The 18929-nt window shown below is 42.9% G+C and overlaps 1 protein-coding gene across 2 annotated transcripts in view; it reads right to left on the reverse strand.

Annotated features, from left to right (window-relative positions):
* Positions 1-18929, reverse strand: part of PDE3A (phosphodiesterase 3A) — a 277932-nt gene that overhangs the window by 98899 nt on the left and 160104 nt on the right. Inside the window, exon 2 of one of the 2 annotated variants that reach the window (XM_081957782.1) lies at positions 2149-2199. The exons of the other annotated variant lie outside the window; for it this stretch is intronic. Coding sequence (XP_081813908.1) covers positions 2149-2199 — 51 coding nt within the window. The remainder of the gene's footprint in view (positions 1-2148; positions 2200-18929) is intronic. 2 annotated transcript variants of the gene reach the window in all.

Here is an 18929-nt window from a genome sequence, read left to right on the forward strand (position 1 = left end):
GGGAGCTTTGCAAAGGAGTTTAAACTGCTTTATAACCACTTTTCAGTTTTCCACCAACGAGTCAATAAACAGACAAATGGACCGATCCAATCGCTGAGAACGAAAGAACTGGCATCAACCGCGATCCCGAAGATAAGAGTTTAAAAGGAACAAACAGGCACCCCACTACGCAACAACAAAAATCACAACCCATCAGCTCACAAAAAATTGGACCACAGCCGGCCAATCAAACAGTCCGAAACCAGACCATGACTCAGAAGTAGCCAAACACAAACAACATCCATGCTAATTTGCATCGCATAAAAAGGTATCTAAAGGCCAGTGCTTGGACAGACAAGCACAGTTCAAACTGACGATGTCTCCTCGAACGGTGATGAAACGTTCGCAACCAAATTCTCAAGTTCGGAACTCAGACCAATAGCCCAACTTTTGAGATCTTCTGTCCGAATATGGAATGTCTAAATTGCACAGGGCAAGGAAAGCTCATGTACTGATATTTTTCCACTTTAGATTCACTCATGCTGCAGCTGGACATCTACACTTAATGCCAAAATGGCCACATGTTACTTTGCACGTAAATTCACCCTACACTTTCATAGAGGAGGGAGTCAATCGTCTATGGAGATTCTCAGTCATGGTTGTCTCTAAGGTGCTTTTTTCAAGCAGCAACTGGGCTTCCTTTGTTTTTCTTGAAGATGTTTTGCTTCTCATCCAAGAAGCTTCTTCAGTTCCGAAGAAGCTTCTTGAATGGATGAAGTTCAAACTTCATAATTACCTATAATGTTATGTAGTTTTTTTTTAACATATCATGTCATAATACTAAGGAGAAGACCTCTCCATATATAATAAAATAGAACAATTGTTTCTTATGATTTGAAAACATGATACAATTAAAAAAAATCCATGCTGTTTTTTTAAATAATTAACAAGGTGCTTATACATCAATACAATCTCATTTTAATTTGCTCTGGAAACTTCCAAGGTTCTGACTTCATACTGACTGGTGAACAGAACCATCATTTAAAAAAAAAATAGGTAGGTACAATAGATTCTTCTCTAGGTCTCTGGGATATTATCAGTTTTCCATAATTTCTCAAATGATTATATGTAAGCATGGATAGGAATACTAGCTAATTTTTGGAATACCCTAAAATGTACTTCATTTGGCTTGGAGATTTAAACTTATTAGGAAGAGACAGATATTCCTTGATCATGTTTCTATCACCGTCAAGTTTTGAGTCTTAAGACGCTTAGATTTAAATGTTGATCAAGTGAGATCAAAACTGAATTTTAATCATGAGTTCCTACTAAAGTCAACAGTAGCTGCAGCCTTACGTAAAACATTTTGCTCATCAGCCAGCAGGATGGATCACACAAATAGGGTGATCAATTATTCTGTCCAGTAGTTTTCACCTGATTGCTTCTAATCGAGAATGGGGTCCACAATGAAATTCAGATGGGATCTTGGCAGATCCTATAATTACTCATGGCCCATATCAATAAAGACAAACATCTCCAACACAGAGACTAAGTGGCCAAATCAGAGTTGTTCCAAAGTTAGGGTGTTTGCAATGATAGCATGAATATTATTAACAGTGTAAGGTTTTTTTAAAGCATTGTTTCTCTTTAGAAACAATGAGGAGTAAGGAAGTTGAGGTTACTTGAAATAATTGTAAAATTGCAAGAATCCTAACCCTGACCTCAGTGAATTGCCCCCAAGTTCAAATATATCCACAAAGATGCATTTGTGGTTATTGCAATTCACAAATATCTTTCGCAAGAAAATGAGGATGAGTAATTTGGCCAATCGGTTGAATTCTGCCAATCCAACAGATGGAAAAGCTGAGATTCCTAGTGACTGGGGAATTCTTGGGAGTTGAAGTCCACATATTTTTAAAGTTGCCAAGTTTGAAAAACACTGCTGCACACCGGTCCTATAAATAGTCTGAAGGAAAATAGCAACAGAGGGATAAAAATAATAAATACCAGAAAGTTAATGACCATGAAAATCTATTAAAAGACAAACTGAGGTGGTTTGTCCATAATTCAGAGGCACTGGAGAGCTGTGTGCAAGGATGGCCCCAAAATATGTAGCACTCTTTAATCTTTAATTAGCCAGGCACAGAAAAATCTTTCGAAAAGTCTAACCTGAGATCCTCTTGATCCTCGTTTGTGATCCCATTCAGAATATCCCATGATCTACAGAAAGACAAGACAATAGGAGTAATTGCTGTAGCAGCATTACTACTGCTAATACTATTAATTTGCACTATATGTGCATAAATGCAAAACTAGGTTTATCTATAAATAAAGGGATGTGTCTGCACCTGTGGAAAGAATGCCACTACTGTATCAAAATCACCTTTATGGCCATTTCCAGTGTCCGATGGTGGCATGATCACAATTTTTATATGTATTTACTTTATTTGCCACCTATCTTACTATGGGGCTTCTCTAGGCAGCTTACAATAATAAAAAGGAAAAAAAGAGTATAAGCAGAAGTAAAATAATAGAACAATAAAAGAAACAATGAAAAGGGAATATAAGAATAATGCATTGGGGGTTGGGGGTTGGGTTTTTTTGTTTTTTGCCAATTTTCCTGCATTTATTTCTGGTTTCCAGCAATAAATCTTGTAAGTCCAAGACCGCCTCTATTTTTTTTTCTCTGCACATTCAGTTTTGTTGGAAGTCAAGTTGCTTTCAAAATTGCTTGTAAAGGACAAAATGCTGTTGGCGAAATGCTCGTGAATGGAGAAGGATGTCCTTGATTTATTGATTAGTTTGTTTGTTAAAAAGCGGAATATGGAGGTTTGATCAGAGGGAACCAATGCTTTTCAGGTTGGATTGCACCATCGCGGCAATATGGAAAAGATATGCTCAACTCTCAAAGGTGAAGAAAAAAAGAACAGCCCTGTGTCCATTAACTCCAAAGAACAGTAAGAAAAAAGCCCAGGATTTACACCTTGGAGCTGGGAATCATGTATGTGCATTGTGTGTACACGCACACACCAGTGGTGGGATTCAAATTTTTTTATTATCGGTTCTGGGGGCCTGGCTTGGTAGGCGTGGTGTGGCTTGGTGGGCATGGCAGGATACTATAAAATCTCCATTCCCTCCCCACTTCAGGGGAAGATTACTGCAAATCCCCATTTCCTCCTGATCAGCTGGGATTCAGGAGGCAGAGAATAGATGGGGGCGGGGCCAGCCAGAGGTGATATTTATCGGTTCTCCAAACTATTCAAAATTTCTGCTACCGGTTCTCCAGAACTGGTCAGAACCTGCTTAATACCACCTCTGACACACACACAAGGCTTGATGTGGTGTTTTACAGCAGGCAGATTATCTGCATACATGGTAAGGTGAAAAGAAGGACTGGGATGACATGATAGCAGTCTTTCAATATTTGAGGGGCTGCCAAAGGAAGAGGGTGTGTGTGTGTGTGTGTGTGTGTGTGTGTGTGTGTGTGTGTCAAGCTATTCTCCAAAGGACCAGAAGACAAGAAACAATGGATGGAAAGTAAACAAGGAGAGAAGCAACCTAGAACTAATGTTAAATTTCCTGACAGTGAGAACAATCAACTAGTGGAAGGGGGTTTGCCTTCAGAAGGTGTGGGTGTTCCATCACTAGAAGCTTTTAAGAAGAGACTGGGCAACTACTTGATATAGAGGGGGTTGGACTAGATGACCTCCAAGTTCCCTCTGTTCTTCTGTTAATGTGACTTTCTCGTTTGCAATAAAGCAATTGTAACTAGCTGAATCAAGACTAAGAAGCTTCTAGCTGGCCGGATTTCTGGAAAGCTGAGATTTATTGCCACTGTTGATGTGAAGCCTAACAAACAATACAATACAATAGTAGAGTTGGAAGGGACCTTGGAGGTCTTCTAGTCCAACCCCCTGCCTAGGCAGGAAACCCTATACCGTTTCAGACAAATGGCTATCCAACATCTTCTTCAAGACTTCCAGTGTTGGGGCAAATCTTAGGAATATCATTGTATACTCCTGATAAGTCTGCCGCTTCCTTCGCTCTCTTCTCTATAATATTAGACACCCCCAAGAGGAATTTCACCTTGGATTTTCCCCCTTACATGATTGGGAATTTAAGGGAATTTCCAATTTATGGAATGGCATTTACCAATAGAAACATAATAGCTACAAAATCACCATAAGTCAATTGCAAAAGGCAGCCTTATTTGGAAGAGCTTACTGTTGTGGCCCATCAGCAGCCAGCAAGGCTGACAGCAGATTCGGACAGTGAGGAGGTTGGGGAGGAACATGGGCCAGTCCTGGAGGCTGGGGAAGGCTCTGATGAGGGCTCTGTGTCGGAGGCAGAGAGGGGGCTAGAACCATATGCCAGTTATCAGCTGCCTTCAGAGGCAGACATCAGTGAGGCAGACAAACAGCTGGAGCCTGTTCCCAGTGTGCGCATGCACAGAGTGGCCAGACGAAGGGAACAGCTAAAGAACAGGCGTCAACTTGGGAGTAAGGCCACAGGTGGACGATGAATGGCTCCTCCCAGAGTAAATAAAAGAGGAGCGAAAGGGGAGTGGAGTTTGAAGGAGACTATTAGTTCGCTTAATTGGTTCATGACTCTCCGAGACTCCTTGCCAAGTTTTGCAGATATCGGCCTGGCAGCTCTCCAAGCCAGATAAGGTCTGTGACTGTAAATCCTCCGTTGAAAGACTTTGCTGGGTGTGAATGAACAGAATTCACAGTCAATTAATAAAGGGTTTTTTGTCGGGACAAGGCGCTTGCTTCATGCTCTTGGAAAGCCTCGGTCAGAACACTTACATCCTGCAAAGATACCTTTAACACCATAAAACATCCATATCTGCCTAACCCGGGTCCTTTGGTAGAATGGGTGGATGAAAATGCCAAATCCAGTTTAAACATCTGGCTAATTGTGCAAGCAACAACAGCAGCAGCAGCAACAACAACAATAATAATACCACCTGCTGCTTTTCCATACCCAAAATATATGCACCAACACAAATACAAAGAGAAATTTGAAAGAAAACCTCAAGCTTTCTCTCCGAACAAACTAGAAAAGTTGAAATATTTCTACAGGAGAAGTACTTTTTAAGAAATTGCCTCACAGATTTTGGCAGAGCGTTAGCTATAAAACAGGGTCCTTAAAAATCTAAAAATCTGTGGTTGTATTGGAATGGGGACATTTTATAAGGCTCCGTCATTCTATCATCTGTTTGTGAGGCAGTTACAAATCAGTGTGTTGGATTTCTTAGCAAACCAAAAGCAAATAATCCAGTACAATAGTCTGTAACTCCTGCTTACACTAACATAATAAACATTTGCTAACAGCCGTGACAGCCATCTCTTTAAACGAGTTTTTGCCAATCCGTAACAAATGGTGCAGACTGTACTTAATTGTTGAAACGAAACCAGAAAACCCTTTATGTGATCCCCTGGTCTTGCAACGTTGCTCTTAAAAAAAGTTGTTCCACTTTTTGGAAACTTTTCTCCAACCAAGAAGAAGACGAAGAAGAAGATTTAAAGCCCATAGAGAGTATCACTGCTGCTGATGCTAAGCAAAAGTTCTGGCCAAGTTGCTTTTGTTTGAAATGACTTTAATAACTCATGGTAGCAAAAACTTTAGCATCCACATGTCTTCCATTTCATTGCATCGCGCTAAATTGTACTGAGTTTTTCCCTCGACGAGCATGCTTTCACTAAATCTGGCAGACGTTTTTTGCCTTTTGTCAAACCATTAAATATTTATATTTTGCAAAATGCTGAATTCTGGCCGCACCCTGAACATGTAGTTTATTACCAGTATCTACTGAATTAACACTGTGATGTATAAGTCAAGGCTTGGGGTACAGCCAAAGTTCTGGAAGGTCAAAGGAAACCAATGTGAATTTCCAGACAGCTTTTCGAAGGCAAGGATTCCTAGCTGGAACTGAACATGGTATGTTTGTAAACTATACTGAAACCTCATTTTAATCAAAGCCATTCATAAAATATTTGACCAAGTCCATTCATATTTATGGTAAGTGAACATACCAAGGCTTATTGGCAGCAAAATCCGATAAAAGAATAACTCGATAAATATGAGAAGGAGAGCAATGATTTCACACGGCTGAATTCAGAGGGTGAAAAATGTATTTGTGGTCGGCCTCGTAGGGTAGACCAGACTAAGAAACCAGTGCCATATAGGTCTAAAACTATTTTGATTAGAATAGCTACAGTGATCAAATCTTGCAAGTCTGAACAGGTTGCCCTCCTCTGTCATGTTATCTTCGTGTGAATTAGGGAGGGGTCTTTCTGAGACAATTAGTTTCTTGCAATAGACTCAAACTTTGCTTGTTTGAGAACAGCTCTTGCTTGGGAACAGCTCTTCCTTCTGTCCTTCAAGGCCGTTCCTTATGTCCTCTATTAAGTTATCTGCCAGGCCTCCAAAAAGATCTGGATGCTCCATCACGGAAAGTTTTAAAGAAGACATTGGACTGAAATGGTATAGGGCTGTGACGGTGAATCTATGGCACGGGTGCCAGATGAAGCACGCAGAGCCCTCTCTGTGGGCAAGCGCAACGTCGGCAGTTGCTCTTCCAGTTTCCAGCATGCATATGTGTGCCGGCCGTCGGAGCAATGGAAAATGGCTGGAAAACAGCCAAAAACAAACCCAAAACAGGCCGTTTTGGGGGGAAGGTTTCCAGGGGGTTTTGGCCATTTTCCAGGCCATTTTTGGTGCTCTGGCAGAAAACCAAAAAAATGTCCTGAAAAATGACCCCGAAACCGGCCACAAACTGCCCCAAAACAGGCATATGGTCTTGGGGTTTCCGCTGCTTGGGCGCACACGCATGCACACACATTCCGGTTTGGGCACTCAGTGCCGAAAAGGTTCGCCATCACTGCTATAGAGTCTCCTGCTGGAGCAAGGGGTTAGAGTAGAAGACCTCCAAGGTCCCTTCCAACTCTCTTATTTTGTTAAGAAAATAAACCATGTCCTGGCAGAGCAGCTCATGGGAAACAGCGCAAATCCGAAACACAGTCTTTTGGTGAAGATTTGTTTTTTTTTCCAGACTTCTAACAGTGATCTCCATTCCAAATAAAGCCACAATATGAGGTCATGTTTGGTGCTGGAAGATAGCAGGGAGAAAGGGACGAAAGGGGCGGGGGGGGGGGGGGGGGAGAAGAAGACTGCATATTTTAAGACTTTTCTCATGGCAGTTTCTGACCTCTTTAGCTTATTTCCAAGATGTAAACTGTGTTTGACTTTAGTCGAAATCAGAGTCCCTGCAGGGGTGAGGAGAGAAAGCAAGAAACATTTGGAGGAAGATATGATTTTTTCTTTTTGGCAGTAAACTATGAAGGGGAAGTCCTACACTGACTGTTCAACCAATATTTTGCAAACACATGCCCAGGATACATTTCTAACAGTCTGATTGATTGAGTACCCAAGCCAACGTAGAGGCCTTCTGTAGGCATCAATTTTGTCCTAACTTTGATTCTAGGAGGTCATTTTTGTTTCATTTCACATTGTTTTCTTCTTCTCGGATCAACCTATTGTCCAAGGCACCCAAAGGCCAAGCAAGGAATAATGGATGGAAGCTGTTCAAAGAGAGATTCAGCCTGGAAATAAGGAGAAGTTTTCTAACAATGAGAACAATCAACCAATGGAAGAGCTTGCCTTCGGAAATTGTGGGAGCTTCATCACTGGAGACTTTCAAGAAGAGATTCGACGGCCATTTGTCAGAAATGGTGTAGGTGCTCCTGCTTGGGCAGGGGGTTGGATTAGATGACCTACAAAGTTCCTTCCAACTCTGTTAATCTGTAAGTCCTCCTCAATATTTTCCCATCTTTCTCTGGTTTTCCCTCCTGCCTGATCTCCATGCATTCCCACTTGTAAATCTCTGATTTCCCTCCTCTCTTTAAAATGTATTAGAGAGAGAGAAAAATAAATAATATGATCCATCTTAGATCAATGTGTCCTTTAGGTTTCAGAGCAGCTGAATACATTTTGGGAATTAAAGTCACATCAATCTGGAATATACTAGCCTCAGAATAAGCTGCCGTAGCATGATGTGGGGGTGCCTCAAATATTATTTTCTAGGGGGCCTCAAAAGGCCATACCAACTTAATGGGCTGATTAACTCGCTATTAGATTATTGAAGATTAAAAGATGATTCAAGTAATGGGTGGAAGCTTATCAAAGAGCGATCCAACCTAGAAATTTCCTGGATGTGAGAATAATTAATCAGTGGATCAGGTTGCCTCCTGGAGTTGTAATGTAGCTTTTCAAAAAGAGACCAGACAACCATTTGTCTGGAAAGACACAAGGCCTCCTGCGTGAACAAGGGGTTGGACTAGAAGACCTCCAAAGTCTCTTCCAACCCCATTACTTTACATTCTATGTTCTAAGCAACGTTATTATTACTATGACCGAAGAGACTTGACTTAGGATTTCAGTGCCAAGATAAAGCTATTTTTTTAAAATTTAATGCACCCAAGCATTTCAAACTTATGAAGCTTGCTTTATATTTTCTGCTGAATGTTAAGACTTATCCTTTAATTTCTGCTTCTGTATTGATCTTATTTTATTCCAGTGGGTCTCAACCTTCCTAATGCCGCGACCCTTTAATACAGTTCCTCATGTTGTGGTGACCCTCAACCGTAAAATTGGTGTCTCGGTTCCTAAGACCATCGAAAATACGTGTTTTCCAATGGATTTAGGCGACCCCTGTGAAAGGTCGTTCAACCCCCAAAGGGGTCCCGACCCACAGGTTGAGAACCACTGTTTTATTCGGTAATCTCTGTGTGTGTGTGTGTGTGTGTGTGTGTGTGTGTGTGTGTGTGTGTGTGTTCCAGCATAACTCTGGAACGCCTCGAGCAATTTCAACCAAACTTGGTACACAGATGACTTACGCTCTGGAGAAAAATACTGGGGTGGGGGGAGTCACCTCTAACACCCCTTGGGGTGTGTGTTCTGTTAAGATACAGCCTGTTGTGCCTTCGAATGGCTTCTACTGTACAACACAGTAGAGTTGCCATGGTAACGGCTTCACAATACTCCACAAGGAGGCTCCCTCTAGGAAGAGGGAAAAATCCAACATTAGAAATTAAATTTGTCCAGATATTTCCCCCCTATAAATAAATAACTGGGCAGTAACTGGGTTATCAGCTAGTGCTCTATAAATACATGAATTGCACAGGTGTCTTGACAATGCTCAAGTTCTTTTTCAATAATGGCCAGAGTTGAAAATATCCCAATTAGCAGATCTGCCAGCTTCGTTTGAGACCATAAATCAGCCACAACAGTCAACAAAGTTTTCTTGGCCTGTCACACATTTCTTGCCCCGACTCTACCTCAAATTAGGGGATTACTACAGGATCATAAAAAGAGAGATCAAATCACACAGTTGTTGCAAGTGCTTAAATGGAAAGGGGGGGAAAAAACATTAAAGGTTTTGAAAAAAGGTGGGATGTTGAATTTTGTAAAAAAAAAAAAGGACATTTTGTCAGAGCAATACGATGATTAAGACTTTAGCTTGGTTAAGAAAGGGATATAATAAATTTGGAAGAATTAATGGCCTCCTTCAACACATTGCATCCGATACAACTCCAGGAGTCCAATCTAATTTTAAAAAAAATATATTTCGGAAGTTCATACTAGAAATAAACTCGGCTGGTGTCATGCTCTTTTGCCCCAAATTAACTGGCTTTCAATTTTGCTAACTCTTAGACCAGCCCACTCAAAAACACTGGGTGTTTTTAAAGCAAAGCAATGGATCAAAGATAGAGAGAAGAAAGAGAAGTGGTGGGTAGGGGAGAGAGAGTGGGGAGGGGAGGGAGAAGAGTGGGAGGAAGAAAGAGAGGGAGGGAGAGAGGATGGGCGGAGAACGGGGAAGAGAGGGAGAGGAAGGGAGAGGGGAGGGAGGGAGGAGAGGGGGAGAAAGAGAGAGAAGGAGGGAGGGAGAAGGGGAGGGAGAGAGAGGGGAGGGAGGGAGGAGAGGGTGAGAAAGAGGGAGGGAGAGAGGGAGGAGGGGGGAGAGAGAGAGAAATAATAAAAAAGAACAATAAACCTGAAATGTATGGAAAGGCAAATCACAACGGCTAAAAAAAAAAAAGACGTTTCCAGATGTGAACTAAATTCGTTTACAAAAAGGCACGAAAAGGGTTTATTCAGTGCCCTTCCACTGAGCAGCAGAACCATCTCCTACAAGGCCTCCTTTCTCCACCCCATTTTTCTTTCCGAAGTGCAAAGGCAGCTAAGTGATGAAGCGTTTAGAATCAATTAGGGACAATAATTGGGGACATATGACCGTAGAAAAAGCGTTCGGTGGCATTTTGCTGCTCTCCCAGCCTCTGAGGAAATTGGCTGACGAAAGATGAGCGCTACAGAAGCACTCGAGGACATCAAGGCCTACACAAAACCTGGCGCGATTCCAGCTGTCGCTATCCTCATGGGCCGTTTGAGGAGCCGTGGCCCCAATACACTTCCTAACACGGTTAGAAAAGAGCTGAGGTAACTTGCCCGCAGGTTAGTCGTGGTTTGCTAAATAAGCTCAAGCGGAGAAAGGAGAACATTTGTAGCTCAGGGTCAAAAGGAGAGGTCCTTGGTGCTCTGTGAGCTTGGTGGTTTTCTTGCAGACCATGGAGCCCTCAAGCCCAAGTTTGCTGAATGTATGCATCATGTTGTTGTTAGTTGCAAAGTCGTGTCTGACCCATGATGACCCCATGGACAACGTTCCTCCAGGCCTTCTTGTCCTCTACCATCCTCTGGAGTCCATTTAAGCTCACGCCGACTGCTTCGGTGACTCTATCCAATGACCGTTCAGAAAAGTGTGGTCTTCACACCCTACGCACCTCCTTCGATGTTCTTCACAATCTCCTTTGGCCTGTCACCAACTCACTCTTTTGCCATAACAATACATCTATATATCGAATCTATTTATATCTGCACCCCTGAAGTATTTACTGCTAAGTACTTTCTATTTTGGTCCATCCTGTTCATATTCAACCAACCATAAGGTACCACTCAGCAAGCCACAGCCTGGCCTCTCCACAGCTCAATCTCAATCAATTGGCCAAGTTAATTAGCACCTTGCATTATATTGCTTTTCACCTGGGAACAAGAAGGAAAGTACAAATAAGGCACCAATATACTTCTCACATTGACCAGAATGCAACTACTTTCTCAGAGTCTGAATTAATAAAATTGATCCCCTGGTTTACCTCTGATGGGTGTATCTCAGTACACCACCTTCTTCTGCAGCAAACAGTATTTCCCAATAGCATCTATTGCCAGGGCTTAAACTAGAGATGTACTAAATGGGAGATCTGATTGTGTTGCGCATATACATTATTGGGCTGGGGAAACGGGTCTCGACAACTCGCCGAGACCAATTCGTTGCGAACAACTTGCTGCAGGACAACTCGCCACGGGCCAATATCTGCAAAACTTGGTAAGGAGTCTCGGAAAATCATGAACCAATTAAACGAACAAATTGTCTCCTGCAAACTCCACTCCCCTTTCACTCCTCTTTTATTTCCTCTGGGAGGAGCCATTCATTGTCTGCCTGTGGCCTTACTCCCAAGTTGACCCCTGTTCTTTAGCTGTTCCCTTTGTCTGGCCACTCTCAGCATGCACACACTGGGAACAGGCTCCAGCTGTTCATCTGCCTCACTGATGTCCGACTCTGAAGGCAGCTGATAACTGGCCCCCTCTCTGCCTCCGACACAGTTCCCTCATCAGAACTTTCCTCAGACTCCAGGACTGGCCCATCTTCCTCCCCATCCTCCTCACTGTCCGAATCTGCTGCCAACTCCGCTGGCAGGCCACAACAGAAACAATGGTGTTTTCCTTCTCCAATGGCTGCCAAGTAAATAACATGGATGTCTCCTTGTCACCAGAAATCAAGCTGAACCTTTGGGAGACTTCCACCGCTAACTGAAGTGGGAAGTCCACTTTCCTTGACATCCAGTTGCACCTCACTGGATGTTGCAGTTGAAATTCATCTTTTTGTCGGATGTTGTGCTATGCTTTCCTTCAAAAACTCTGATCTGCGGGGAAATAAACTTGGTGTGCAGTCAAAATGAACTAATTGAAAAGAATTCCCTGGATCTTTCAAGACAAGAAAAGACTCGTAAAGGAGAAAGACTGTCTGTCCAGAAAGCGAGATGCTGAAAGATGCAATCAGGATGAAGAGTCCTAGGGTTTGCAACTGTGCTTTAGGCGAATGAGTGTGATGAAAAGGATAAACAAACAGCCGGACAATTCAGGACGATCAAAGAACAAAATTAAGTGGTCACTAAAAATAACCGCCATGCCCCGTTCTCTCTCTCTCTCTCCCTCTCTCTCTCTCTCTCTCCCTCCTGATATCTTAACATGCCAAATTATCTCTACTGCTGCTTGAGAAGACAAGAACCAGGAGCCTCAACTGAAGGTCAGGGAACAATCGTACCACGTCATTTTTGGCGGTGCAGCATTAAATACCCAGTGAATTAATTGTACTGATGAGAACAAGAGCGAATAAAAGGGTCAGCCTACATGGACCAAAGGCAATCTTGGAAGATGCAGAATATGAAAAAAAAAATGCTGTTACATTTGAACTCTGTGGTGTTGGGGAAGATTGCTGAAGAGTACCATGGACAGCCAAGAAAGCAAACAGATGGATCATCGAACAAATCCACCCAGATTACTCCTCCCTTAAGCTACAAATGACCAGGCTCAAATTATCCTACTTTGGACACATCATGCAAAGAACCAACTCACTGGGAAAAGGTTGCAATGCTGGGAAAGGTGAAAGGAAAGAGAAGAAGAGGATGACCAACAGGAAGGTGAATGGGCTCGGTTACAGTGGGATGGGTGCACTTTTGGGGGATTTGAAAGAACAGGTTAGAGCCGGGGTGTCAAACTCAAGGCCCGCAGGCTGCACCCGGCCCAAAATGTGGTCAAATCTGGCCTGTGCGGCCATCCTGGAAAATGTAAGAGGTTGACACACGTCACTTCGGGCCAATCTACCCAATGTGAAGAGGGAACATCAGCCTAACGTGGCTTTGGCCCTGTCTACACAATGCAAACAGGAAACATGCCAGACATTTGGGGCGTGGTGTCAAGCTGGCCACGCTCACCCATCTGGCCACACCCATTCCATCTGGCCACACCCACTCATTCCCACAAGGTCGATCACAGCCCTGTTGCGGCCCTCAATGAAACTGAGTTTGACACCCCTGGGGGGTTAGAGTCACATCATCTATCTATGTGGTGGCTTCCTCAATGGACATGCGACCACCCATTTCAGTTGCTAGGCAACCAGACAGCAATTACAGCCATTGGCAACATCCCAATGTGGCCATATGATCACAATTTACAACATTTTTGCCAGTACCTGATGTTCACTTTTTGGGCAACTCCCTGCCCAGCAATGGATTTGTTTAATTATCATGGCATTCACTTAATGACCATCACAAAAAAGCACAGTAAAATTGGGCTGGTCACAGGATGACCTCCTTTATAACCGTCACGATTTACAACCAGAGTGGTCAGGCTCCCTTATGGTCATAAATGAAATATTAGGTAAAGGTAAGGTAAAGGTAAAGGTTCCCCTCGCACATATGTGCTAGTCGTTCCTGACTCTAGGGGGCAGTGCTCATCTCCGTTTGAAAGCCGAAAAGCCAGCGCTGTCCAAAGAGGTCTCCGTGGTCATGTGGCCACCATGACTAGACTCCAAAGGCTCACAGAACGCTGTTACCGTCCCACCAAAGGTGGTTCCTATTTTTCTACTTCCATTTTTTATGTGCTTTCGAACTGCTAGGTTGGCAGAAGCTGGGACAAGTAACGGGAGCTCACTCCGTTACACGGCGCTAGGGATTCGAACTGCCGACCTTTCTGATCGACAAGCTCAGCGTTTTAGCCCCTGAGCCACCGCGTCCCCAAGATTAAAGATGACCTCTATCCTAATCTACATGCTGGAAAAGCTTTCCTTACAGGGTTATTCAACCTCTATAAATATAATATACTTTGTTAGGTCATCTGTCTCCATAAGTCACCGGGACGAAAAGCATCCATCTTCTTCCGACTTCTCAGAAATCAGGTTAAAAAAACGTAACAGCTTGCATGCCGGAAGGAAGATAAGTTTGTCCCGGGTGCACCTGAATTATGCAGTACACAATACACACACACACACACACACACACACTGCTTCTCCAAAGGGATAGAATAATTCTGTGAACAAATTTAAATATTCCTGAGTTATGGTCTCCATTGGGAACGACAATCAAGGCGGTCAAAAACAAGTACAATAAAATGTGGATTTTACATTGTCTAACCTTAAATTCCACCTGATTTTCCTGGTATCTCTGGAGAGAGGACCTGGGATTCGTATGCAGGAAGTCCTCGATTTAAAACCTTGACTTGCTTAGTGACCGTTCCAAGCAGAGGTGGGTTGCTGCCGGTTCTCCCTCCCTCCCTCTCCCTCTCTCTCTCTTTCTCCCTCCCTCCCTCTCTCTGCCAGCTCCATCCCCTCTTCCCCTTCGGAGCTCTCAGGTTGCCTTGATGCTGACTATGACTCCAATGTCATCTCCTCCTCTGATTCGGCTGCTGGAGTGGCCAATGGCTGACAGACCACAACACTTAGCAGCCGGAAATCTGGTCCCTATTGTAACGGTAAGTCAAGGCCTACTTGCATATGGAAGTCACGCAGGGGTTGATTGGGTTATTCATTTTCGTAGCCACTCCAGGAGAGTTCTGCCGAGAAACTAGAGCCACGAATTACAAACCAGGGCTAAGTAAAAAGCAGAATCTTTTAGGGAACTTTATACAATGCAAGCTTTTTTTTTTCTCACACATGGACTTAAAGAGAGATCTTTCCAAGGAAATATAAACTGAGGCCGGAAAGAGACACTTACAATAATAGAAAAGAAAGAGAGAAAGAAAGGAGGAGAACATGAAAGGAAGATGGGGGAAAGAAGAAAGAGGCAAGGAGAGGAGGATGGAAGGGAGAGGAAGAGTAGGAGAGAGGGTAGGAAGGGGAAGAGGAAGAGGAGGAGTGGGAGAAAGTCAAGGGAAGAAGAAGGAGAGGAAGAAGGAAGAAAGTAGAGAAGGGAGGGAGAGAGAAAAGAAAGGGAAAATGAGGTGGTGTTACAACAGGAGGAAATGATGGTAAATAAAGCAACCCAAATTGTATGTTATAATCTATTAAATGAAATAATAAATGTATAAGAATGATAAATGTATAGAAGAATAACAACTATGTGAATGTATACTTAAAATGCTATGTAAGAGAATAAAAAATAAAAAAGAATTCTCAAAAAAAAAAAAGAGCGATCTTTCCATCCTACCATATTTCCCCCAAAATAAGTCAGGGACTTATTTTCTTTTGACACCTCCCCTTAAAAAAAAATACTTGGCTTTATTTTCAGGGAGGTCTAATTATTTTTGAGGTGCAGGAGGCGGCGAGTGTGGTCAACCTCATGGCTGCTTATTTTGTTGCTTATGTTGAAAATATTGCTTATGTTGCAATATTTTCGGAGGAGGGCTTATTTCCGGGGAATCAGGAGAGATTGCGAGGGCCCACCAGGTAAACTGAAAAACATAGCTGGCTGCCTTCCTTTCTTGGCTAGGTGTGTACGCAGCCCTTTGGCTTCAGCTTGGTGTAACCAAAGCACAACTTTTTAAACATGGCTCTCACAATCCCACTTTGAATTTTGCAAAGCTCCAGTCCTACTGGAGCAAGATAAGGAGGAACTGAAGCACAGAAGTCAACATAAAAAGATCGTAACTTACAACTGCAGCATAAAGAGAGGTAACTCAAGACAACAGCTAGGCAAAATCAATTAAAATAAAACCTGCCTACAAAACGTTAGGTACCACCCTGGGTTTTGCAAAGCTCCTGCTTATTTAGATTTTAATGAATCTTTCTTGAGGTTGCCAGTTCTGCCTTACTGCCATCCCTAAAGATTCTCTTCGATTTAAATTATGACATTCAGGCTATTAAAGTGGCATTTTGCTGAAGTGATCTTTGTGGTTCAGTTAGAATTGAGGACACACACACACACACCAAGCCCCAAATCCCTAAAAAGTGTGTCTCCACAAATTTTGCCAGCTTGTAATCTTGGCTCTAAACAAAGATAATTTGACTTAAACTGAAAAATATTCGGAATAATAACTTCTCCTATCTCCAATTTTTCCAAAAGTTCCAGGGTTTGTTTGTTTGTTTTGCCTTACTATGAAAAATCAAACAGATAAACATCTATGGCAGGGGTGTCCAAACTTGGGAACTTTAAGACTTGTGGACTTCAATTCCCAGAATTCCCTAGCCAGCCATGCTGGCTATGCCCCCATTATAACTCAGGGACTTCAACTCCCAGAATTCCTGAGTCAGCCATGTTGGCTGGGGAATTCTGGGAGTTGAAGTCCACAAGTCTTAAAGTTCCCAAGTTTGGACACCCCTGATCTATGGTTCCTTGGTTATCCAGCATCTGAATTTTGATCAAATGAACATGGGGATGATGCAAAGGTCATAAGTGTGAAAAATGGCCGTAAGTCACATTTTTCAGGGCTGTTGTAACTTTGCACGGTCACTAAGTGAACTGTTGTAAGTTGAGGACTTACTTGTAGTTTGCATTGAGGTTCTCCATAAGCAATGGCTCCCATAGCTGTCCTCAACCATCAAGTACCGTATTTTTCGGAGTATAAGACGCATCTTTTTCTCTCAAAAAAGAGGGTGAAAATCTGGGTTCGTCTTATACACTGAGTGCATCATTTTTGGCCTCCCAAAACCCCGCCCACTTGGCCGTGCATAGCCATTAGGAGGCTTCCAGAGTCCTCCTGGGGGCTGGGGAGGGCTGTTTTTCCTCATTTGTGCCCCCCCCCCCAGCATCCAGGAGCACTCTACAAGCCTCCCAAAGCTTCTGCATGCCCTTTTTTGTGCAAAAAACGAGGCGTGCAGAGGGTTTGGGAGGCCTGCAGAGTGCAAAAACCTTTTCAAAAAATTTACCTCTTCAAAATCATGGTGCGTCTTATACTCCGGTGCGTCTTATAGTCTGGAAAAATACGGTATGTTCGAGAGAAATAGGGAATGGGGGGGGGAAAGAAACATCGAGCATCCTAAGGAAACAGAAGCTCCCCCCCCCCAAAAAAAAACCAGATGTTGAAATACTGCAAGAGTGATTTTGGCACATTGTTTTCCGAAACCCAGCAGCTGCTGAGTTTCAAACAACACCAAGGGTCATCTTCCAGATCACTTTTAAAAACTAGAGCATGCAGTTGGAAAAGTGCAAACTCAGGCAAGTTTTATAGTGAGTCAGATCTTAATATTCCCACAGAGATCAACCGTCCACATCCTCTCTTTAATCAATGCTGCTTGTTCGCTGTCCTGATTTTCAAAAAAAAAAAACACCTTTGCCCAGGAGACCAAAACAGATTTTAAAAAATCCTCTTTAAAATTTCCACTCGCTGGAATCTGGTGCATCTTGTTAGGCGAACGGATCGACACTCCGTCACTGGGCTGCAGCAGGAAGTGGGAAAGGGGGGCGGGGAGGGGAGAGAATTACTCAAAGCCTGCATTTATGTCTAGCTACTAAGGAAGCCCAGTCCTATGTGCTCAGTGAAAACATCAGCTTATAGACGGGATGGGAAACCTCCATGTGTTTACAGAAATGCTGTGTTTCTCAACTTTTAAGATGTGTGGGCTTCACCTCCCCAACCAATCTGATTGATAGTGAGGGGAACTGTATTCATGAGCCATGGTGACGCAGTGGTCAGAGTGCAGTACTGCAGGCTACTTCTGCTGACTGCTGGCTGCCTGCAATTTGGCAGTTCGAATGTCACCAGGCTCAAGGTTGACTCAGCCATCTGTCCTTCCGAGGTCGCTAAAATGAGGACCGAAATGATTGGAGGCAAGAGGCTGACTCTGTAAACCACTTAGAGAGGGCTGTAAAGCACTGAGAAGCGGGATATAAGTCTATTGCTATTCAGCAAATTTTTCAGGGACGACGTTTCCAAAGTTCCTGGCTTCCCAAGTAGCTCCTTAATAAACAGGCTCCTTAATAAAAAATTGAAAGGAAAAAATTACCGCTGGGAGGGAGGCAGTAACCAAGAGGGTTTGCATTTTCATGCAAAATTATTTAATTTACATGTAAAAAAATCAGTTTGGTCTATTGGTTGAGGCACCAGGCTACAAACCAGGAGACTGTGAGTTCTAGTCCCACCTTAAGTATGAAAACCGGCTGGGTGTCTTTGGGTCAATCACCAGGAGACTGTGAATTCTAGTCCCACCTTAAGTAGGAAAACAGGCTGGGTGTCTTGGAGTCAATCACCAGGAGACTGTGAGTTCTAGTCCCACCTTAGGCATGAAAGGCGGCTGGGTGACTTTGAGCCAGTCATTCTCTCAGCTCAGCCCACCACATAAGGTTGTTGTTGTGGGGGAAATAGGGCGAGGAAGGAGTATTAGATACATTCGGCACCTTGAGTTATTTATAAAAATAACTAGCTGGATACCCATGCTTTGCTACGAAACTATGTGATTGGGCTTGATAAATTGACATTTAAAGCTTGAAAATTAACGAGTAGTTTAAAAAGGCACTGTATTATTTTGTTAGAGATGGTAAGTTAAGTTTCTGTTACAGATCAAGACACTATTGTAAGTCTAACAACAATAAAATAGATGGGCTTAAGCCCTTTAATCCCACCAGCAGCCAGTTGTGTAAACTCTTTACATCAGAGTGTGTAAATATAAGGCAACTGGAAGTTGGAACAGAGTTCTTTTCAGGTGGGGAGGGGGAGTAGAATGTCTAATTCCTTAGCATCAGAGGGTATTAATATAATACTGTATAAGAAATACTAATGATCTGATGGTCATTTTGGAAAATTCTTTATTAGCGAGCACCTAGAAGCCAAGAAAACCATTCATGCCAAATTTCAAGTTTTAGGCTTTACGGTTCTGGAGATTTTGTGATGAGGGAGTGGTATTT

Source organism: Natrix helvetica, assembly GCF_964273705.1.
Source record: "Natrix helvetica genome assembly, chromosome: 6".
In the NCBI taxonomy this organism is placed as follows: Eukaryota; Metazoa; Chordata; class Lepidosauria; order Squamata; family Natricidae; genus Natrix; species Natrix helvetica.